Source organism: Oncorhynchus kisutch, linkage group LG11 (genome assembly GCF_002021735.2).
Source record: "Oncorhynchus kisutch isolate 150728-3 linkage group LG11, Okis_V2, whole genome shotgun sequence".
Classification (NCBI taxonomy): Eukaryota; Metazoa; Chordata; class Actinopteri; order Salmoniformes; family Salmonidae; genus Oncorhynchus; species Oncorhynchus kisutch.
The window spans coordinates 23,274,936-23,298,953 of record NC_034184.2 but is presented as its reverse complement, the minus strand read 5'-3'; the positions used below and the strand labels follow the sequence as shown (position 1 = coordinate 23,298,953).

The 24,018-nt window shown below is 43.4% G+C and overlaps 1 protein-coding gene across 3 annotated transcripts in view; it reads left to right on the top strand.

The window, feature by feature from the left end:
- Window positions 1-24,018, top strand: part of LOC109899140 (KH domain-containing, RNA-binding, signal transduction-associated protein 2) — a 132,655-nt gene that overhangs the window by 53,790 nt on the left and 54,847 nt on the right. For all 3 annotated transcript variants that reach the window (XR_004211595.1, XM_020494194.2, XM_031835457.1), the window contains exon 3: window positions 10,247-10,363. Coding sequence is in view for 2 of the 3 variants with exons in the window: in XM_020494194.2 (XP_020349783.1) it covers window positions 10,247-10,363 (117 nt within the window). In the remaining variant the exon portion in view is untranslated. The remainder of the gene's footprint in view (window positions 1-10,246; window positions 10,364-24,018) is intronic.

Here is a 24,018-nt window from a genome sequence, read left to right as displayed (position 1 = left end):
AGTTACTGACACTAGTGCCTTAGAGTAGACTGAAGAAGCAGCCATTGACTCTACTGCCTCCGAGTAGACTGAAGAAGCAGCCATTGACTCTACTGCCTCCGAGTAGACTGAAGAAGCAGCCATTGACTCTACTGCCTCCGAGTAGACTGAAGAAGCAGCCATTGACTCTACTGCCTCCGAGTAGACTGAAGAAGCAGCCATTGACTCTACTGCATCTTTCTTGGAGTAAACTTGCAATCTTGACTCCAGTCTCTACAGCCCTCACACTCAACTCTGGACCTCCAAGCCAGTTCCACTGCGTTTTTTATTCTTCCCCTCTAATCAGGGACTGATTTAGACTTGGGACACAAGGTGGGTGCAATTAATTATCAGGTAGAACAAAAAAACATCTGGCTCCGGACCCCATAGGGTCAGGAGTTGAATACCCCTGGTCTACAGCATTACTTACTACCTTTTTGGAGTGCGTGTTGTATTGAATCAATAGGAGCATTACTGAATTAGTGGATAAAAGCTCATCAGACTAGCTAAAACAAAACATAAACTAAACAGAACCATTACAAAACTGTCAGCAACATTTCTCTAAACAATTACATTTCACCCATTCCTTAAACCCAAGACATGTTCTAGTGTCTGTGCAGACATTACTTCCTGGAGTTTATCATAGCTCCTTATCCCAGTTCTCTTCCTGTGGGCTCATTAGCCCCCTAGACGCCACTTAGCAGAGTGCTGCTCTCCCTCTCTCTCTCACTCTCTCTCTCTCTCTCTCTTTGCCACTGTCTAAAATCTGTGCAACTAATGCTGCTGTCCTCTGACACACTGACGCCCAGTCATCCCTCAGCCATTAAAGCGCAGGCAGGCAGGGAGGCAGACCTCCGCCTCAGGCTATAATCCCTCTATCAGGCCAGAACTGGGTTTACCAAATAGCACAGCAGCACAGCTGGCTAAACTGGCAGGGACGGTCTGACTGTCTCAGACCATCTGCGGATCTCATCTAGCTGTACATAACTGGGGTTGGTAGCTAGGGTGTAGTGCACAACCACCCACCTGAAATTCAACAAAGAGGGACCCCATTTTTTAGGTCTAATCATACATAACCATGTGGACCATGTAACAAGTCTAGGGGAGACCAGACCGTCGGATGGTGTTAAAAAATGATCTTCTGGTGTTCTGTGTGAAATTGTATTGTTTATGTTTATGGTTTATTTTCTTGTAAGTATATTCTAACCTGTGGCTCTAGTCTTTTCTCTTGCGACTGAGCGTAATGACATATTTAGCTGTCTTTAAAAGAGCATCCTGCAAGGACATTACTCTCTCATGTTACTCTGTTGTTTTGATCTGTCGAGTGTGTCATACAGATGTTGACTCTTAATTTGACCAGTTTTGTTGCAGCAAAATAATCCTGCAGTAGCAGCAGGATTTGAACGTTTAGTCCATAAAGTTGCTTTACAAAAATTCACTGAAAACCCACACTAACCCACGGTTATATGAACAGTATCATATTGTTAATATAGCCTTAGCTGGCCAAAATTAGGTTACATTAAAAGTGCAATACTGTTAATATAACGTTGGTTATTGCGGATTTTCAGTGAATTCTTGTAAATCATAAAGCTCATACATTTCAAATCAAATCAAATCAAACTGTATTTGTCACATACACATGGTTAGCAGATGCGAGTGTAGCGAAATGCTTGTGCTTCTAGTTCCGACAATGCAGTAATAACCAATGAGTAATCTAACCTAACAATTCCACAACAACTACCTTATACACACAAAGGCACATAAAAATATATGAATGAGTGATGGTACAGAACGGCATAGGCAAGATGCAGTAGATGGTATAGAGTACAGTATATACATATGAGATGAGTAATGTAGGGTATGTAAACATAAAAGTGGCATTGTTTAAAGTGGCTAGTGATACATGTATTACATAAAGATGGTAAGATGCAGTAGATGGTATAGAGTACAGTATATACATATCAGATGAGTAATGTAGGGTATGTAAACATTATACACTACTCAAAAAAATAAAGGGAACACTTAAACAACACAATGTAACTCCAAGTCAATCACACTTCTGTGAAATCAAACTGTCCACTTAGGAAGCAACACTGATTGACAATAAATTTCACATGCTGTTGTGCAAATGGAATAGACAACAGGTGGAAATTATAGGCATTTAGCAAGATACCCCCAATAAAGGAGTGGTTCTGCAGGTGGTGACCAGACCACTTCTCAGTTCCTATGCTTCCTGGCTGATGTTTTGGTCACTTTTGAATGCTGGAGGTGGTAGCATGAGACGGAGTCTACAACCCACACAAGTGGCTCAGGTAGTGCAGCTCATCCAGGATGGAACATCAATGCGAGCTGTGGCAAGAAGGTTTGCTGTGTCTGTCAGCATAGTGTCCAGAGCATGGAGGCGCTACCAGGGGACAGGCCAGTACATCAGGAGACGTGGAGGAGGCCGTAGGAGGGCAACAACCCAGCAGCAGGACCACTACCTCCGCCTTTGTGCAAGGAGGAGCAGGAGGAGCACTGCCAGAGCCCTGCAAAATGACCTCCAGCAGGCCACAAATGTGCATGTGTCTGCTCAAACGGTCAGAAACAGACTCCATGAGGGTGGTATGAGGGCCCGACATCCACAGGTGGGGGTTGTGCTTATAGCCCAACACCGTGCAGGACGTTTGGCATTTGCCAGAAAACACCAAGATTGGCAAATTCGCCACTGGCGCCCTGTGCTCTTCACAGATGAAAGCAGGTTCACACTGAGCACGTGACAGACGTGACAGAGTCTGGAGACGCCGTGGAGAACGTTCTGCAACCTGCAACATCCTTCAGCATGACCGGTTTGGTGGTGGGTCAGTCATGGTGTGGGGTGGCATTTCTTTGGGGGGCCGCACAGCCCTCCATGTGCTCGCCAGAGGTAGCCTGACTACCTTTAGGTAACGAGATGAGATCCTCAGACCCCTTGTGAGACCATATGCTGGTGCGGTTGGCCCTGGGTTCCTCCTAATGCAAGACAATGCTAGACCTCATGTGGCTGGAGTGTGTCAGCAGTTCCTGCAAGAGGAAGGCATTGATGCTATGGACTGGCCCGCCTGTTCCCCAGACCTGAATCCAATTGAGCACATCTGGGACATCATGTCTCGCTCCATCCACCAACGCCACGTTGCACCATAGACTGTCCAGGAGTTGGCGGATGCTTTAGTCCAGGTCTGGGAGGAGATCCCTCAGGAGACCATCCACCACCTCATCAGGAGCATGCCCAGGCGTTGTAGGGAGGTCATACAGGCACGTGGAGGCCACACACACTACTGAGCCTCATTGTGACTTGTTTTAAGGACATTACATCAAAGTTGGATCAGCCTGTAGTATGGTTTTCCACTTTCATTTTGAGTGTGACTCCAAATCCAGACCTCCATGGGTTGATAAATATGATTTCCATTGATAATTTTTGTGTGATTTTGTTGTCAGCACATTCAACTATGTAAAGAAAAAGGTATTTAATAAGAATATTTCATTCATTCAGATCTAGGATGTGTTATTTTAGTGTTCCCTTAATTTTTTTGAGCAGTGGCTAGTGATACATTTTTTACATACATTTTTCCATTATTAAAGTGGCTGGAGTTGAGTAAGTATGTTGGCAGTAGCCACTCAATGTTAGTGGTGGCTGTTTAACAGTCTGATGGCCTTGAGATAGAAGCTGTTTCAGTCTCTCAGTCCCTACTTTGATGCACCTGTACTGACCTCACCTTCTGGATGATAGAGGGGTGAACAGGCAGTGGCTCGGGTGGTTGTTGTCCTTGATGATCTTTATGGCCTTCCTGTGACATCGGGTGGTGTAGGTGTCCTGGAGGGCAGGTAGTTTGCCCCCTGTGATGCGTTGTGCAGACCTCACTACCCTCTGGATAGCCTTACGGTTGTGGGTGGAGCAGTTGCTGTACCAGGCAGTGATACAGCCCGACAGGATGCTCTCGATTGTGCATCTGGAAAAGTTTTTGAGTGCTTTTGGTGACAAGCCAAGTTTCTTCAGCCTCCTGAGGTTGAAGAGGCGCTGCTGCGCCTTCTTCACCACACTGTCTGTGTGGGTGGACCAATTCAGTTTGTCCGTGATGTGTACGCCAAGGAACTTAAAACTTACTACCTTCTCCACTACTGTCCCGTCGATGTGGATAGGGGGGGTGCTCCCTCTGCTGTTTCCTGAAGTCCTGAAGTTTGTTTTGTTGACGTTGAGTGTGAGGTTATTTTCCTCACACCACACTCCGAGGGCCCTCACCTCCTCCCTGTAGGCCGTCTCGTCGTTGTTGGTAATCAAGCCTACCACTGTAGTGTCGTCTGCAAACTTGATGATTGAGTGTGAAAATGTTCAGCAACAAAGGTGATCAAAATAAGATTATTCACCTGTAAGGTTTCCATTTTCAGTTGTTTCTTAAAGGCCCAGTCGAAAACATGATTTTCTTGTATTTTATATATCAACACTATGAGGTTGGAATAATACTGTGAAATTATGATAATGCCCTTTTAGGGTAAGAGCTGTTTGACAAGACTGCCTGCAATTTCAGCCTGTTTTGGTGGGATGGAGTTTTGGCCTTCCATGAAGACATCAACATACAGTGAATTAGTTAATAGTTAATAGGCCTGGTTTTGTTTCCCCTCCCCACTCAGACCACGTCCAGACAGTCCCGGCAAAATTCTTACTTGAGAAATTGCCCTTCGCTAAGAAGCTATTTTTGTTTATTTTTGACCATTTTATTTGATAACAATTGTTACCCAGAAATGATTTGATTTTGAGTTTTAAAAAATGGCTGCATTGGAGATGAGGCCTATTTCAAACCTTTCCCTCTGGAATAGGCAAAGAGGATTCTGAATGTCAATGACAAAGGCTCTTTCGTGATATTAGCATCAGCATTGTAGTGAATTCAATGTTTCACAATACTACTGTAGGATTAACCACTACATAGTTGTAATACAGAGGTAAACAGCTCTATCGTTCTGCTAATTTAATGATAATGCCATTTTAAACATTGGTCCATTAACAGGTGAGATGGAGATGGATCATTTTTTAAGCATACAATCTGTTAACGTGCCTCTTCTGTAAACAATTTCTAGTCTACACAAAAAGCTGAATTTGCATTAATACAGTTGTAAACAAGGGCAACGAAGAACAAAATAGACAGCTATTCAGCAAGCAGAAAACGCAATAAAACCAAAGACGGCAGTTAAATGTAGATGGAGAATAATGCATTTCAAATTGTCCAAGTGTGAAGCGCTGAAGTCAGAAGACAAATGTGCTGTGAGAGAGGCTAAATAGATTACAGCCATGTTAACTTCCTTTGTGAGCTGCATGACAAGACAGTCATTTGTAGCCAATTCTCCTCCAGTGTGACGTTCAGTGGGAATGCTGCCACAGTGTTTATTGAAGATGCTTCACCTTTTTGTTTTATTGAAATCTCAGGGCTCATCTCTAAGGAGATGTGAGTCTTTGTCCTTACATTGCAAGTGTCTGGGAGTCTGTTTAAAGGCCACATCAGTCACTTATCACAAAGAAAAGCTGTTGATGTAAGAACATTCATTTCGATCCAGGATCTAAACCTGTGACTTTAGTTTACGCTTGAAAGATTCACTTACTTGTTAGATGCAGACATTCCACCGATTAAATTGCCCAAATTGTAAAGTTGTGTATTAGCCAGTACACACTGGATTTTCAATTAAGTTGTTGCAAGCATTCTGAATGGGCTACTTGCATTTAGTAAGATAATCATCTATCAAAGAAATTTCACAAAACCTGATGAGACAAGGGTTTAGAAGTTGCTCTTTCAAAGTACTGTATGTTCTGAGGTAAGCCAATGATTCATCAACGGCGTGTCATTTCACATATGTGAACATCTCTATCTAAGTGATTTGTAGAGCAGGGCGTACTGGGGACACTGTGGGGTGGGAAACATATTAGTCACAGGAAACGTCTCCTAACAGATTATGCTTAACCATTTTGTAAATGGATTGCAATAGATTTGTAAGAGAATTATTCTGATTCGAGCTCAAAACATGCAATATTTGAGTTGAGTGGTAAACGTGGCTTGCAGTGTACAGTCTGTGAAAACATTTAGAAAAATCAATGCCATCTACTTCAAAAAAACATCTGCCCACGAAGCAGGTCTCCGTCATAGAGACCCGTGTAAAAACTTGTTGCTCACCAGGGCCTCACAGGTCCTCAGATTCACAGAAGCATGACTGACGAGCTGTAGATGCAACACATTTACAGTCTTACAGGAGGTTTAAAGAGGGGCTGAACGTACTGATTTTGCCTGGTGATGTCAGCATGGAAAGATGAAACTCCCACCCATGCAACACCTGCTGATTAGAAGGTCCTGTGGAGATTATATTTCAGGAAATTGCAACTACCAGGAAATAACACTGATTACATTGTTTCACACTTTTACACTGTTAGTTTCATCAACTGTTGTTCAATATGATACAAATCACAGGAAAAACGACATATGCAGACCAGCTGGCTGGTGTGTTTACAGACATATTCAATCAATCCCTATCGCAGTATGCTGTTCCCACATGCTTCTAGAGGGCCAGCATTGTTCCTGTTCCCAAGAAAGCTAAGGTAACTGAGTTAAACTACTATCGCCCCCTCACTTGCGTCATCATGAAGTGCTTTGAGAGACTAGTCAAGGATCATATCACCTCCACCCTACCCGACACCCTAGACCCACTCCAATTTGCTTACCGCCCCAATAGGTCCACAGACGATGCAATCGCAATCACACTGCACATTGCCCTATCCCATCTGGACAAGAGTAATACCTATGGAAGAATGCTGTTCATCGATTACAGCTCAGCATTTAACACCATAGTACCCTCCAAACACGTCATTAAGCTTGAGACCCTGGGTCTCGACCCCGCCCTGGACTTTCTGACGGGCCGCCCCCAGGTGGTGAGGGTAGGAAACAACATCCCCCCCCCGCTGATCCTCAGCACTGGAGCCCCACAAGGGTGCGTTCTCAGCCCTCTCCTGTACTCCCTGTTCACCCATGACTGCGTGGCCATGCACGCCTCCATCTTAATCATCAAGTTTGCAGACGACACTACAGTGGTAGGCTTGATTACCAACAACGACGAGACGGCCTACAGAGAGGAGGTGAGTGCCCTCGGAGTGTGGTGTGAGGAAAATAACCTCACACTCAACGTCAACAAAACAAAGGAGATGATTGTGGACTTCAGGAAACAGCAGAGGGAGCACCACCCTATCCACATCGACGGGACCGTAGTGGAGAAGGTGGAAAGTTTTAAGTTCATCACGGACAAACTGAAATGGTCCACTCACATAGACCGTGTGGTGAAGAAGGCACAACCTCAGGAGGCTGAAGAAATTTGGTTTGTCACCCAAAACTCTCACAAACTTTTACAGATGCACAATCGAGAGCATCCTGTTGGGCTGTATCACCGCCTGGTACGGCAACTGCTCTGCCCACAACCGTAAGGCTCTCCAGAGGGATTTGAGGTCTGCACAATGCATCACCTGGGGAAACTACCTGCCCCCCAGGACACCTACACCATCCGATGTCACAGGAAGGCCATAAAGATCATCAAGGACAACAACCACCCGAGCCACTGCCTGTTCACCCCGCTATCATCCAGAAGGTGAGGTCAGTACAAGTGCATCAAAGCAAGGACCGAGAGACTGAAAAACTACTTCTATCTCAAGGCCATCAGACTGTTAAACAGCCACCACTAACATTGAGTGGCTGCTGCCAACATACTGACTCAAATCTCTAGCCACTTTAATAATAAAAAATTGGATGTAATAAATGTATCACTAGTCACTTTAAACAATGCCACTTTATATAATGTTTACATACCCTACATTACTCATCTCATATGTATATACTGTACTCTATACCATCTACTGCATCTTGCCTTGTGTTATTAAGGAGTGGCCAGTAATACATGAAGTATAATGTTTGAATAAGAAAACACTTAATTAAGGCATACTACAGGTCTAATAAGACATATTAAAGGCCTTATTTTTTTATTTAACCTTTATTTAACTAGGCAAGTCAATGATAGCCTACCAAAAGGCCTCCTGGTAATATAAAGCCTCTTATAAACTACAAACCAGTGGAAAATATGTGTACCTTAAAATAAAGTGTAACAGAAATAATATTTCCTTTTGCTTTTCAGCATCAACAAACTTGATATCCTTTGTGCATACAATCATAATCATACTCTTCATATAAACACAATCGTTTTTTTTATAGTAATGCATGCAGTATTTCCACATACTTGCTGAATTAGTAACACACCCAGTTTCTAACATCCTCAGGCCTACCGGTGTTGGGGCGGCAGGGGGTGCCTTGCATCATTTCAAACCTAATTTAACTCTGAACCGTGCCCCCTTAAAAGCCCAAATTGCCCACCACGGAGCCTCAGAGCGGCTCCAGACATTCATTAGTGTAATGAGAACAGGACACTCTTCTGCTGCCGCCCAGCGAGCTACTTCTTACTGTAGCCGTGGCGGCCATCTGCTCAAGGGCTCCCAGCCAGCTGTAGGATATTCCTGTTAAAGCAGCCCCAGAGAAGACAGAATAACCCACCAGGGTCCTCAACTCAATCACCTCAGAAAGGAGGGATGGATGGATGAAGGGATGGAGGTAGAGAGGTGCTTTGTTCAGCACCCAACCGTATCCTTTTGCTTTTCATGCAGACCTGGGATGCAGTACTCCTTCATGATGTCAGAGATAAGATACGCTGAGTATGCAGTCATGTGCCTCTTTGGTATTTGTCAGACTGCTGCTGCAATACAGAACACAGTTGGCCATGGCTCTTATTGGCTGAGTTGTATGCTCAGCCTCAGTGGGGGGGCTTGAGTAGTGTTGTGAATAGGTTATAGTCATTTTTGAGGCCAAGGCAGGTGATGTTGAAATGGGTGGTTGACCAGCTGACAGCTGTTCAGCTCTGGAGGAGGTTGAGTTTTCAGCTGGTCACACCAAACATTTGAAGGTCAAGTCATTCATTTGAAAATATTGTCGGGCGGTCAAGAAATGAGAACAAGAGACCTCAGGAGGATTTGGGGGCGGTAGTTGGAAATCTAAATGACTTATTAACACATGGGGTGTTTCAAATTGGTGTTCTGATTGTGGTTTTAATGCATGAATAGACCTAGAATAATACATTTTCAATTAGCAAATGACTCAACTAACTGACTGCTATTATGATGTTGAGGGTCACCATTGTGGTCAGTGCTGATCTCCAACAGTGATAAAGAAAAAAGACAGTAACAGTAATAACCCAAAGGGCTATGTTTTATGACCAACAGCAAGTCTACGGTCAGTGAGATGTTATGTTGGCCAGTGCTGAAGGCAGGTGTTTGATAGTTCCTCATCTGGATAGTATTCCTTGATTTCCCATTGGGAAGAAACTCATTATTTCTCACTCTCCCAGCTCTGACCTCTCGATCTTTGCCAGGGACATTATTGGCTGGTGCACACGTTTTATTTCCTCTCCATACAACATTGATGACCGTGCTGCATTAACAAGACACATGACCCACTGGGCACAGACATCAGTTCAATGTCTAGTTTTGATTTACATTTGGTGAATTCAACATGAAACCAACAAAAAATGGCACCATATCTTTGGAGTTAGGTTAAAAGTTGTGTAAAACAAAAAGGCGAAAAGCCCTTACATTGATGACTTTTTGCAAATCAGTTTTCCACGTTGATTCAATGTCATCACAGATTTTGGGGGGTTGAAATGACCTGGAAACAATGTTGAGTCAACCAGTTTTTGCACAGTGGGGACTGACTAGACCTCAGTGGTCCAACAAAGGGATGGAGCTGATAACTGAAGATCGTGGCTGAGTCTCAAATGGCACACTATTCCATATACTGTATAGTGCACTACCTTTTGGGTCCTGGTCAAAAGTAGTGCACTATAAAATGAAATAGGTTGCAATTTGGGACTCAGACCCTGTTATGTTCTACGTCAGATGAGACTGAGACCCATTCACCTGGGTAATGCAGCACACATGGCTCAGCGTTTTTTTCCCCAGGTCTTTTTAAAATGATAAGATTTATTTTTAAAGGTTTATTGTTAGCCAACTGTAATCTATATTTTTATCTCATATTTTTTTCCCTTGCAATATATAACCTAATTTCCATTTACTTCTAAGGTATATAATTGAAAGCAGTCAAGGAATCTGTTTGAGAAACATTGCTTTTCCTCTCCTCTGTTGCAGTTTAATTTTGTTGGGAAGCTGTTGGGACCACGGGGCAATTCCATGAAAAGATTACAAGAAGAAACCGGAGCAAAGATGTCCATCCTCGGAAAAGGCTCCATGAGGGACAAAGTAAAGGTACGATGACAACACCTCCTTAGAATGTGCTCTTTGACTGTCTTAGTTTTTTTAACCTTCAATGGAATACTTACTGTCCCATGTAGCTAACATTTATTAACTTTTTTTGACAGGGAGTCATGTTGAGACCAAGGGCTCTTTTTTCAAACGAGCCTTGCAGAATAAAAAATACAAACGTCAAATACGAATACAAAATGCAATCAACGAATACAAAGAAAAAAAATACAAAACATGATCATAGAAACAAACAGATTCATAATCATAGATGAAGCAATTACATTTCTGCTATTTACTCATGGTCAAAAAGGGTAGGAACGAACATCTCTCAAATGATTTGAATTATGCATATGTTGAATTATGCATATGTTGAATTATGTACAATAACATTCATTACATATACCCATGTATTGTGACAAGTGATAGCTTGATAGCACAAAATATTTCTGTGAAAAGTCCAACTGAAATGCATTCAAATACAAAAAAATATTCATGTAAACTAAGAGGTTTAGGGATTCGCCACAATATCCTTATGTTATCACTACTATAGCCAAGATAAATGTAATAGGGTTTTAAGTATAGATAGCATTTTGCTTCTCAGCCAGGCTATTCATTCTCAGTGACTCGTGGTCCCCTGAAACCAGCCTTATCTGAGGATCAACACCGGCCCAGAGAACAAAGGGCTGGTGGTCCAAGTAGCTCAGGTCATTACAGGAGCTTCAGTAGGTCCTAGTGCTGCTGTATAGAATTATACAGCTATTGTTCGACCTGGACACATTAATACACACATCTATACAGGATGATAAAAGACCTGCAGTACAACCTCAGTGATGGTAAGGGACAACTATGTTCTCTAACACCTCACACAGTAAACACTTTAATTCTGCCTGCTGTTAAATCAAATCCAATCAAATGTTATTTGTCACGTGCACCGAATACAACGACTTTAGACCTTACTGTGAAATGCTTACTTACAAACCCTTAACCAATAATGCAGTTTTAAGAAAAAGGAAGAGTTAAGAAAATATTTACTAAATAAACTAAAGTTTTACAGCGGGTACTGGTTAAAAAATCTAAAAATTCTAATTTTATTGGTGACATATACATGTTTAGCAGATGTTATTGCAGGTGTATCGAAATGCTTGTGTTTGTTGCTCCAACAGTGCAGTAATATCTAACAATTCACAACAGTACACACAATACACACAAACCTAAAAGTAAAACAATGAAATTAAGGAATATATAAATATTATGATGAGCAATATTGGAGTGGCATAGACTAAAATACAGCAGAATAGAAAACAGTATATACTGTACATACATGAGTAATGCAAAAATATGTAAACATTATTAAAGTGACTAGTGTTCCATTATTAAAGTGGCCAGTGATTTCAAGTCTATGTAGGACAGCAGCCTCCAAGGTGCAGTGTTACGTAACTGGGTGGAAGCTGCCTAGTGATGGCTATTTAACAGTCTAATGGCCTTGAGATAGAAGCTGTTTTTCAGTCTCTTGGTCCCAGCTTTGATGCACCTGTTCTGTCCTCGCCTTCTGGATAATAGCGGGGTGAACAAGCAGTGGCTCGGGTGGTTGTTGTCTTTGATGATCTTTTTGGTCTGCCTGTGACATCGGGTGCTGTAGGTGTCCTGGAGGGCAGGTAGTTTGCCCCCGGTGATGCGTTAGTTGAGGTAATTGAGGTAATATGTTTATGTAGGTAGGGTTAAAGTGACTATGCATATATAATCAACAGAGGGTAGCAGCAGTGTAAAAAAACGGGGGGGGGGGGTCAATGGAAATAGTCTGCATACCCATTTGATTAACCGTTCAGTAGTCTTATGGCTTGGGGGTAGAAGCTGTTAAGGAGCCTTTTTGGACCTAGACTTGGCTCTCCGGTATCCTTGCGGTAGCAGAGAGAACAGTATATGACTAGGGTGGCTGGAGTCTTTGACAATTTTTAGGACCTTCCTCTAACACCGCCTGGTATAGAGGTCCTGGATGGCAGGAAGCTTGGCCCCAGCGAATTACTGGGCTGTACGCACTACCCTCTGTATCGCCTGCTCTACTACAGCCCCGTCAATGTGAATGGGGGCGTGCTCGGCCCTCCTTTTTCTGTAGTCCACGATCATCTCCTTTGTCTTGATCACGTTGAGGGAGAGGTTGTTGTCCTGGCCCCACACTGCCAGGTCTCTGACCTCCTCCCTATATGCCGTATCATTGTTTAGTCTTTGATCAGGCCTACCACCATTGTGTCATCTGCAAACTTAATGATGGTGCTTGGCCACACAGTCGTGAGTGAACAGGGAGTATAGGAGGGGACTAAGCACGCACCCTTGAGGGACCCCCGTGTTGAGGATCAGCGTGGCAGATGTGTTGTTGCCTACCCTTACCACCTGGGGGCGGCCCATAAGGAAGTGCAGGATCCAGTTGCAGAGTTTAGTCCCAGAGTCCTTAGTTTAGTGATAAGCTTTGAGGGCACTATGGACAGCATTATTACGTAGGTGTTCCATTTGTCCAGGTGGGAAAGGGTGGTGTGGAATGCAACAGAGATGCCGTCATCTGTGGATCTGCTGGGACGGTATGCGAATTGGAGTGGATCTAGGGTTTCTGGGATGATGGTGTTGATGTGAGCCATTACCAGCCTTTCAAAGCAATTCATGGCTACAGACGTGAGTGCTACTGGTCAGTAGTCCTTTAGGGAGGTTACCTTGGCGTTCTTTTGCACAGGGACTATGGTGGTCTGCTTGAAACATGTAGGTATTACAGACTTGAAAATGTCGGTGAAGACACTTGCCAGTTGGTCAGTGCATGTCCTGGTAGTCCATCTGGCTCTGCTGCCTTTTGAGTGTTGACCTATTTAAAGGTCTTACTTACATTGGCTATAGAGAATGTGATCACACAGTTGTCCGCAACAGCTGGTGGTCTCATGTATGCTTCAGTGTTGCTTGCCTCAAAGTGCGCATAGAAGTAATTTATCTCATCTGGTAGGCTCATGTAAATGGGTAGCTCGCGGCTGGGCTTCCCTTTGTAGTCTGTAATAGTTTGCAAGCCCTGCCACATCCGACGAGCGTCAGAGCCAGTGTAGTAGGATTCAATCTTAGTCCTGTATTGATGCTTTGCCTGTTTGATGGTTTGTCGGAGGGCATAGTGGGATTTCCTATAATGCACTTACTGATGAATTCAGTGACTGATGTGGTATACTCCTCAGTGCCATCGGATGAATCCCGGAACATATTCCAGTCTGTGCTAGCAAAATAGTCCTGTAGCTTAGCATCTGCGTCATCTGACCACTTCCATATTGAGCGAGTCACTGGTGCTTCCTGCTTTAGTTTTTGCATGTAAGCAGGAATCAGGAGGATAGAATTATGGTCAGATTTAAAAAATGGAGGGCAAGGATATTTGTACACGTCTCTGTGTGTGGAGTAAAGGTGGTGTAGAGTTTTTTTCCCCTTTGGTTGCATATGGTAGAAATGAGGTAAAACGGATTTAAAGTTTTAAAGTCTCCGGACACTAGGAGCGTCGCCTTTGGATGAGCATTTTCTTGTTTGCTTATGGCCATATACAGCTCGTTGAGTACAGTCTTATTCCAGCATCGTTAGGGTTTTATGAGGTCAGATTGGGCAATAGTTTCTTTCTACCCAGTATTGAACCTCTAAAATGTTCTACATTTAGTGAATGTTGTTCCCTTTATACATTTGGTATTTAGAGAATTTACAATAGTCAATGCACTTTATGAGAGGTTGCTTTTTCAGCCATCGTTTAGATTGTCCATTATTTGTGATAGACAGTACAAGCATCTCATGAAGTTATCTTCTATATTTGTTACATTTCACCTTTTCTTACATCTTGTGTAGACAACCTTACTGTATTACCATGGATATACACAGTAAACATGCCTACAAACAATACACCTCCAATGACTATTTTCAGTGGTGAACAATTGACATTGTAGCAAGGCAATGATGATGCCTTAGAGTAAACATGATTTGCTCTTTGTGGAACCAAATCAAATGTCCCTTCTTTATGAGCACAACATTGCAATAAATTGCAGACACATTTACAATTGACTTTATATGAAATGAGCATGAATATAAATGGGTGAATGGGATTGCGAAAAGCTCATATGCTCATATTGCAAAGTAAACATCCTTGCGACATCATTATTTTTCACCTCAACCTCAACTGTAACAATAAGATGGTGTATGAATACCCTGAATATTATATTGGACTTGATCCATTGTATTGACTACAATCAAATCAACACACTTGTTCTGGTGTTTTTTTGTGGCAGGGCTCAGGAACACTTGCCATGCTGTAGGTCACCCTAAAAAGTCAACATGTACAATGTTTACTATTCTTCAGCCTCGATTTGAACACTGATTTATGTATTCGAAGAAGATGATGCTTCTTGCCTTCCTACTGCGCAGTTTGACATCTCTCCTGAATCCCATCTGCGTTGATGACGTGCCAAGAGTAGATTGTGAAAAACATCCTTAAGACATCAAGGCATAACATCTCCACCCTCATCAGTCCGTGTGTATAAACATGTTGGTTTTGCTAGCTTCATAGAGCAGTTCAGCTCCGCAACAGAACTTCACAGACATTTGTATTTCATATCTAATTTGATTATTGAGGTGGTACATGCATATTTTTGTGTACTGATTCTCAGGTTGAATATTTGAGCATGCATATATTTGCATAAATAATTATCTCAAAAGGTCAAATAGGTGATGCTTATATTTGTCCTGTTTCACAAATGTACAAATGTGTGGTGTAAAATATATATATATTTTTCTGAATATTCCATTCCCCTGAGACACCCTCGGAGTGTGGGGTCACAGCCAGGGATCAACCATTATTGACATTGACCCTGGAGCAATTAGGGTTAAGTGCCTTGCTCAAGGGCAAATCAACAGATTTTTCCCCTAGTCGGCTTGATGGATTCAAACTTTCGGTTACGGTCCCAATGCTCTAACCGATAGGCTACCTGCCGCACTTATCTTGGGGATTTCAGACAATCCAACTGACCCTTGTTTGAGTAATGTCATGAAATTCTTTTGATTTCAACAGATAGTCTGATAGACTGTGTTGTTATGTCGGCAGAATATGAAGCCTGAGTGAGCAATGATTTTCAAATGGATACAGAAAACTTGAAAATAGGAGCTTCAATGTCTTTCTTGAATGTTACACAACAATTTCATTCAAAGTAAATCTAACAGTGCTCAAGTAGAAACATGAGCACACTGTTTTGATTGATTCATTGTAGATCTGCAATACCCTGCAGATACAGTACATAATGATGATATCTTCTGCTCTCTTGTTTTTTCTCTGGGGGTAAATACCACTTACTGCTGTGATACTGTATGCCTCTTCAGTATCTAGCTCTATTTCTAGTACTTCTCTGGTAACATGACACATTCCTATGCTTATTCTACAGGGAGGGAATAAAAAACATTTCATGCCCTTTCTACTGTAGCCTACTGTATCATAACCTACGGGCAGTCTCACAAACAGCTTTTTAGACTTTATGCTAATAATAATAATGACTACAAGGCAGGGGATTCTAGGGTGTCTTGTTTGATTTTCGAGGAATATTCTGCAATGAAAGCAATTTTTCATTCCAAACAAGCTGCATAATTGATGCTTTAAGTCTTAGGGAAGCATTTTCAAACGCTACTCTCCGAGGCTGACTCATTTGCTATGCATTGGATGCGTGTAGCATAGATATTTAGAGGTCAGCTGTCAGCCCACATGTTATATGTATGTATGAAGTCTTACTACTTTTCCTCCATGTCATACTTTCCAGTAAACTCCTCTCTCCCATTTAGTGTTTAAGGAATGTTTATAGTGGTGGGACCAATGATGCATACAAACCGTGGATTGTTGATGCTATGAATTGGCTATTGAGAGGCTTTGAATCCACCTCTCGGCCATATTGGCACTCCCCAGTAGGAGCAGTCCTCCATAGGGATTAATGGAATTCTGCCTGTATTTAAATTAAATGTTTCAAGGACAAAAGTAAATGTTTTGTCTTAGTGGGGACATAAATGCCTAGATTCGTTTTTGCCACATTTATTCCATTACAGACACCTAAATGCATACTTTTAAATGATATAGTGTGCGCTAAACATACAAATAAAACATAGAAAAATATATAAAAACATATTCCTTAAAATACATATTTTTTAGATTACTAATGTTAAAAACTCTTTAGGAGCTACAGGATCAGTGTCCCTATACGGGGACGGTTGTTGCTAACATGTGCTAATGTGACTAGAATGACGTTGTAAGTAACAGCAAACCTTCCAGGACATAGACATGCTTTATATGGGCAGAAAACAAAAAGTATTGTTAATCTAACTGTACTGTACAATTTACAGTAGCTATTACAGTGAAAAATTGCCATGCAATTGTTTGAGTAGAGTGCACAACAACAACAAAAAATGTATCACGGCAACTGGTGTGATACATTCACCTCTGAAGGTAAATAATGTACACAACCGTTCAAAGGTTTGAGTTCAGTTAGAAATGTCATGGTTTTTGAAAGATAAGCACATTTTTGTCCATTAAAATAACATCAAATCGATCAGAAATACAGTGCAGACATTGTTAATGTTGTAAATTATTATTGTAGCTGGAAACGGCTGATTTTTTATGGAATATCTACATAGGCGTACAGAGGCCCATTATCAGCAACCATCAGTCCTGTGTTCCAATGGCACGTTGTGTTAGCTAATTCTGTAACGCCTGCCTCCAACTCACACCTTCAAACACTTTAGATCCCCTGAACGCAGCTCACTCTCCAGATCCCAATCACCTGAATTCTAATCACCTGTTCACACACCTGTATGTTATTATCCCACACTATTTAGTTCAGTTCTTTGCACCCCTTCACTGTGAGGTATTGTTTGTTTTGTGACACGTCTGTCTGAGCGCTTGGTTTCCTGTGATTTACTCCTCCCGTGTATGATCGTTTTTGCCTGCTTCAGTAATGACACCTTTTGCCTATTCCCTGCCGGATTTCCTGTTATCTCCTGTTATCTTCCTATTGCCTGATCTCCCGGACTACTTTACTAGCCTTTTCACTGCCTGTACTGTTGCCCTTTTGGACCCCCTGTGCATGACCTTCTGCCTGCCCCTGGACCCAGCTACATACCTCCTCCTGTGGTCCTTTGCAACAAACACCTGCTGTGCCCTGTGCTTGAAACCAGCTCTCTGTCTCCCATCATGTTCATTACAAATCCAAGTTTATAATTTTAAAAGGCTAATAGATGATTAGAAAATCCTTTTGCGGGTACTCTTTATTGAAGCTGCTGGCTTGGTTGGGTTGTGTTTCGGAGGATGCACGGCTCTTGACCGTCACCTCTCCCGAGTCCGTACGGGAGTTGCAGCGATGAGACAAGACTGTAACTACCAATTGGATACCATGAAATTTGGGAGAAAAAGGGGTAGATAATAAATAAACAAATAAGATTTACCCAGAAAGACTCATAGCTGTATTCTCTGCCAAAGGCGATTAAAACATGTATTGAATACTTATCTCGTGTTTTATTTTATTATATATATTTTTTTACAAATGTAATGACAATTAAATCAGTTTTAATCCCCAAAAAAGTAAAGTGGTGTGAATACTTTCATTGGGATGGACAGCCATTTTCTATAATGAAAGAACAAATGCAAATCATCTTATTACGATATCAAATAATTGTTTTAGTTGATCATTCTGGTTTATGCATTTTATTTTCTTGTTTCCCAAGATAAGCATCGTTTTTCAGATTTTAATGCATTTCAACTCTACTAAAGCTATTGAGTATTGTGTAGGTTCAGTGATTCCAGGGTTTCATAACTAGTCCTACATACAAGTAGTCACAGGATGTTCTGTCATATTAATGAGAACAACCTCAGTGGCAGTTGGGAATCCTGAAATAAAGGGATCTTTGGCATGTGGCACTTGACTAACTGCTGCTGAAACTGGGTCATAAGATTCTATTAAACTAAGTAAAAGTGTCAGGGTGAAGTGGTTTTCACTCCTTTGATATGTGTTTCTATACAGTACAGTACAGCAGGCAGCATCATTGTATTTCTCCGTATTCCTCAGAAACACGCCAGAGACCTGTGTCTTTTTGTGATCAATAAAGTCCCTGGCTGTCAGAGGAGAACTTCCAAATGCAATATGATTTGAACAGTTCTCTGATATACTTTGACTCTGTGTTTTCCTTAACGTTTATTGTCAATGTGCTTTTTAACAGACCTGTCATACCAGTGCTATGACACTCTTCTACAGTAGCATAAATCCAGCTAATAACCTACCTACCTATCGATTATGAATTATATGTTACTAACTTGTGGAAGTTGATTATTTTGTAATCAGTGTGTAATTGTAATTAATAAGTGGTGTCTTTAATCTGTTCTAATAATTACTTTAACTAGATAGTAGACCAGTGTTATTAATTAGCATTTATAAAATGTGATATGCAACATTCCTGCAATGTTGCATATCAGATTACCAATCATCCATTTCATACAGTCATATTTGTTTGTGCCATTGTCTATCTATGAGACCTATTCATATTGCCTTCAACTATCTTCAACTTCTGCTGCACTCACGACCTGCTGTACTCATATTGAACTAATAAAAAAATAAAACAAATTACATTCATGTTGGAAGAAGCTTGTCCAGCTTTTAAAATAACAGAGCATTTTGCTATTCAGATTGGCATAAAAGGGAACAAAGTTTTCAGACACATGTCACGACTTCCGCCGAAGTTGGTCCCTCTCTTTGTTCGGGCGGCATTCGGCGGTCAAAGTCGCCGACCTTCTAGCCATCGTGGATCTTCTTTTCATTTTCCTTTGGTTTTGTCTTGTATCACACCGGGTTTCAATCCCATTCATTACATGTTGTGTATTTAACCCTCTGTTCCCCCTCATTGTCCTTGTCGGTGATTGTTTGTTTGTAAGCATTGTGCAAGTTATGTTCTGGTGTGTGACGGGTTTTTTACCCACTTGTTTTATTTTGTATATTTTGGTTTTCGGAGTTTTTGAGCACTTATTAAACTGCTTCGTTTATACCAAGTTCGTTCTCCTGCGCCTGACTTCCCTGCCACCAGCAAGCACCCTAACAGAATCACCGACCCAACAATGGAGTCAACAGGAGCAGGTGCCCCGGTTATACGGGTGGAGGAGCGAGTCCGTGAGCACGCAGCAATGATTCACCATCTTGGCACCGCCATGGACCGCATTGTCCGGACTATGGACCGCTGGGAGAGACAGGAAGTTCTTCCAGTGCCTCCACCAGCACAACCGGGGTCGTCTCTGAGCGCCCCTTTTCCACCTGGTTCCAGTGGGATTCGTCTCTCACTGCCCCAGGAGTACGATGGAGAGGCTGCAGGCTGCCGGGGGTTCCTGCTTCAACTGGAGCTATACCTGGCCACTCTAGGTATCAAGGCAGCAGGCAGGGCACTCTGGCGTCACCCCAGCTGAGCCGGCACCATTCTCACCTAGAGCCCTCTGTTGCACATATGTTTGTGTCTTTCACTTTCCCTGAGTTTTCCTCGCATTCCCAGCATAAGGCGCTCTTCGATTCAGACGCGGCTGGAATTTTATTGATAGAGCTTTAGCCCATAGTTTAGGGATCCCCATCGTTCCCGTGGATGTGCCTTTCCCCATTCACGCCTTAGATAGTCTACCATTAGGATCAGGGTTGATTAGGGAGGTCACCGCTCCTTTGGGCATGATGACGCAGGGGGGTCATACGGAGAGAATTAGTCTCTTCCTTATTGACTCTCCTGCGTTTCCCGTGGTGCTGGGCCTACCCTGGTTAGCTTGTCATAACCCCACTATTTCTTGGCCACAGAGGGCTCTCACAGGGTGGTCACGAGAGGGCTCAGGTAGGTGTTTAGGGGTTTCCGTTGGTGCTACTACGGTGGAGAGTCCAGACCAGGTCTCCACCGTGCGCATTCCCCCTGAATATGCCAATTTGGCTCTTGCCTTCGCCAAAAAGAAGGCAACTCATTTACCACCTCATCGTCGGGGCGATTGTGCGATAGATCTCCTGGTAGACTCTACACTTCCCAGGAGTCACGTGTATCCCCTCTCACAGGTGGAGATGGAGGGTATGGAAACATATGTCTCCAAATCCCTGCGTCAGGGGTACATTCGGTCCTTTACTTCACCTGCCTCCTCGAGTTTCTTTTTTGTGAAGAAGGGAGGTCTGCGCCCGTGTATTGACTACCGGGGTCTGAATCAGATCACGGTGAGGTATAGTTACCCACTACTGCTTATAGGCACAGCGATAGAGTCAATGCACGGGGCTCGCTTTTTCACCAAACTAGATCTCAGGAGGGCTTACAACCTGGTGCGTATCCGAGAGGGAGACGAGTGGAAGACGGCTTTCAGTACCGCCTCTGGGCACTATGAGTACCTCGTCATGCCGTATGGGTTCATGAATGCGCCATCAGTCTTCCAAGCCTTTGTAGACGAGATTTTCAGGGAACTGCACGGGCAGGGTGTAGTGGTGTACAGTGGGGCAAAGAAGTATTTAGTCAGCCACCAACTGTACAAGTTCTCCCATTTAAAAAGATGAGAGAGGCCTGTAATTTTCATCATAGGTACACTTCAACTATGACAGACAAAATGAGAAAAAGAAATCCAGAAATTCACATTGTAGGATTTGTTATGAGTTTATTTGCAAATTATGGTGGAAAACAAGTATTTGGTCACCTACAAACAAGCAAGATTTCTGGCTCTCACAGACCTGTAACTTACTTCTTCTTTAAAAGGCTCCTCTGTCCTCCACTCGTTACCTGTATTAATGGCACCTGTTTGAACTTGTTATCAGTATAAAAGACACCTGTCCACAACCTCAAACAGTCACACTCCAAACTCCACTATGGCCAAGACCAAAGAGCTGTCAAAGGACACCAGAAACAAAATTGTAGACCTGCACCAGGCTGGGAAGACTGAATCTGCAATAGGTAAGCAGCTTGGTTTGAAGAAATCAACTGTGGGAGCAATTATTAGGAAATGGAAGACCTACAAGACCACTGATAATCTCCCTCGATCTGGGGCTCCATGCAATACCTCACCCCGTGGGGTCAAAATGATCACAATCCCAGAACCACACGGGGGGACCTAGTGAATGACCTGCAGAGAGCTGGGACCAAAGTAACAAAGCCTACCATCAGTAACACACTACGCCGCCAGGGAGTCAAATCCTGCAGTGCCAGATGTGTCCCCCTGCTTAAGCCAGTACATGTCCAGGCCCATCTGAAGTTTGCTAGAGAGCATTTGGATAATCCAGAAGAAGATTGGGAGAATGTCATAAGGTCAGATGAAACCAAAATATAACTTTTTGGTAAAAACGCAACTTGTCGTGTTTGGAGGAGTTGCATCCAAAGAACACCATACCTGCTGTGAAGCATGGGGGTGGAAACATCATGCTTTGGGGCTGTTTTTCTGCAAAGGGACCAGGACGACTGATCCGTGGAAAGGAAAGATTGAATGGGGCCATGTATTGTGAGATTTTGAGTGAAAACCTCCTTCCATCAGCAAGGGCATTGAAGATGATACGTGGCTGGGTCTTTCAGCATGACAATGATCCCAAACACACCGCACGGGCAATGAAGGAGTGGCTTCGTATGAAGCATTTCAAGGTCCTGGAGTGGCCTAGCCAGTCTCCAGATCTCAACCCCATAGAAAATCTTTGGAGAGAGTTGAAAGTCTGTGTTGCCCAGCAACAGCCCCAAAACATCACTGCTCTAGAGGAGATCTGCATGGAGGAATGGGCCAAAATACCAGCAACAGTGTGTGAAAACCTTGTGAAGACTTACAGAAAACGTTTGACCTCTGTCATTGCCAACAAAGGGTGTATAACAAAGTATTGAGATAAACTTTTGTTATTGACCAAATACTTGTTTTCCACCATAATTTGCAAACATATTCATAAAAAATCCTACAATGTGATTTTCTGGATTCTTTTTCTCATTTTGTCTGTCATAGTTGAAATGTACCTATGATGAAAATTACAGGCCTCTCTCATATTGTTATGTGGGAGAAATTGCACAATTGGTGGCTGACTAAATACTTTTTGGGCAGGTGGAGAGAGTGAACCAGGATGAGTAGGTTTGTACGGTCCTATTGCCAGGACTGGCCAAGGGAGTGGGAGGAGTTCGTGCCCTGGGCCGAGATGGCGCAGAACTCACTCCACCACTCCTCCACTAACATCTCTCCCTTCCAGTGCGTACTGGGGTACAAGCCGGTTCTGGCGCCATGGCATCAGGGTCAAACCAAGGTTCCGCGGTGGACGACTGGTTCAGGCTCGCGGAGGAGACATAGGAATCCGTCCGTGTCCACCTTCAGCAGGCCATGACAAGCCAGAAGGTTAATGCAGATCGCCACCGCAGTGAGACCCCGGTGTTCGCACCGGGGAACCGGGTCTGGCTCTCAACCCGAAACCTGCCCCTCCGCCTGCCCTGCCGGAAGCTGGGTCCGCGGTTTGTGGGGCCATTTAAAGTCCTGAGGAGAGTGAACAAGGTTTGTTATAGGTTACAGCTTCCACCCGATTACCATATTAACCCCTCATTCCATGTGTCTCTCCTCAGGCTGGTGGTGGCTGGCCCGCTCCAGGAGCCTGAGGTGTGGGAGGTTCCTCCGCCCCCTCTGGATATCGGGCAAGGGGCCTTCAGTATCTCGTGGAGTGAGAGGGGTACGGTCCGGAGGAGAGGTGCTGGGTTCTGGTAGAGGACGTGTTGGATCCATCTATGCTGCAGGAGTTCCACCGTCTTCGTCCAGATCGCCCTGCGCCTCGCCCTCCGGGTCGTCCCCGAGATCGGTGTAGATGCGCGGCTGGCTCATTAACATATTTCGATGTGTGCCTTGCCTTGAAACATGTGCCTTGCCTTGAAACATGACCCGCCAAACCGCGCTCCTTAAACACCCGCCAGCTTAACCCAGAAGCCAGCCACACCAATGTGTTAGTGGTAACACTATTCAATTGACGACCGAAGTCAGCTTGCAGGCACGCAGCCCACCACAAGGAGAGAGAGAGAGCGATGAGCCAAGTAAAGCCCCCCTGGCCAAACCCTCCCCTAACTCAGACTATTGTGCGCCGCCATATGGGACTCTCGGTCACGACACAGCCTGGGATCGAACCCGGGTCTGTAGTGATGCATCAAGCACTGCGAAGCAGTGCCTTAGACTGCTGCGCCACTCTGGATTATTTTGAAGACAAATGTATCCTTAAAAAACTCTGGCAATTTGCGAATGTTTAGACCGACACCATTAGGTTACCTCCCTTTAGGGTAGCTATGGGTTTCAAGAATACATTTGCTCAAGTGCCTCTTTCACCTTGGAACCAAATGAGGTTATCTATACAACATATTCTTAGGTCATCATAGCCTGTCATGTTGTACGCTCTGGGAATCAAGAAGTGTTTATTAATAAATGGACAAGAGCGCTGATGTGATGAGGGAGTGCACCACACCACTGATCAAGCATCAGGGAGAATTCCCACATCAAAGCACCTCCAGTCTTTGAATGTGTGCCAGAGCCCAAGGTAATCAACATAAGAAGGTAATGCTGGCTGAAGTAATTACTGGCTTTCTGAAGAACAGTTTGTAGTGGCGACCTTCAGCAATCAGGACACTTTGGAACGGTGACTGGTCCT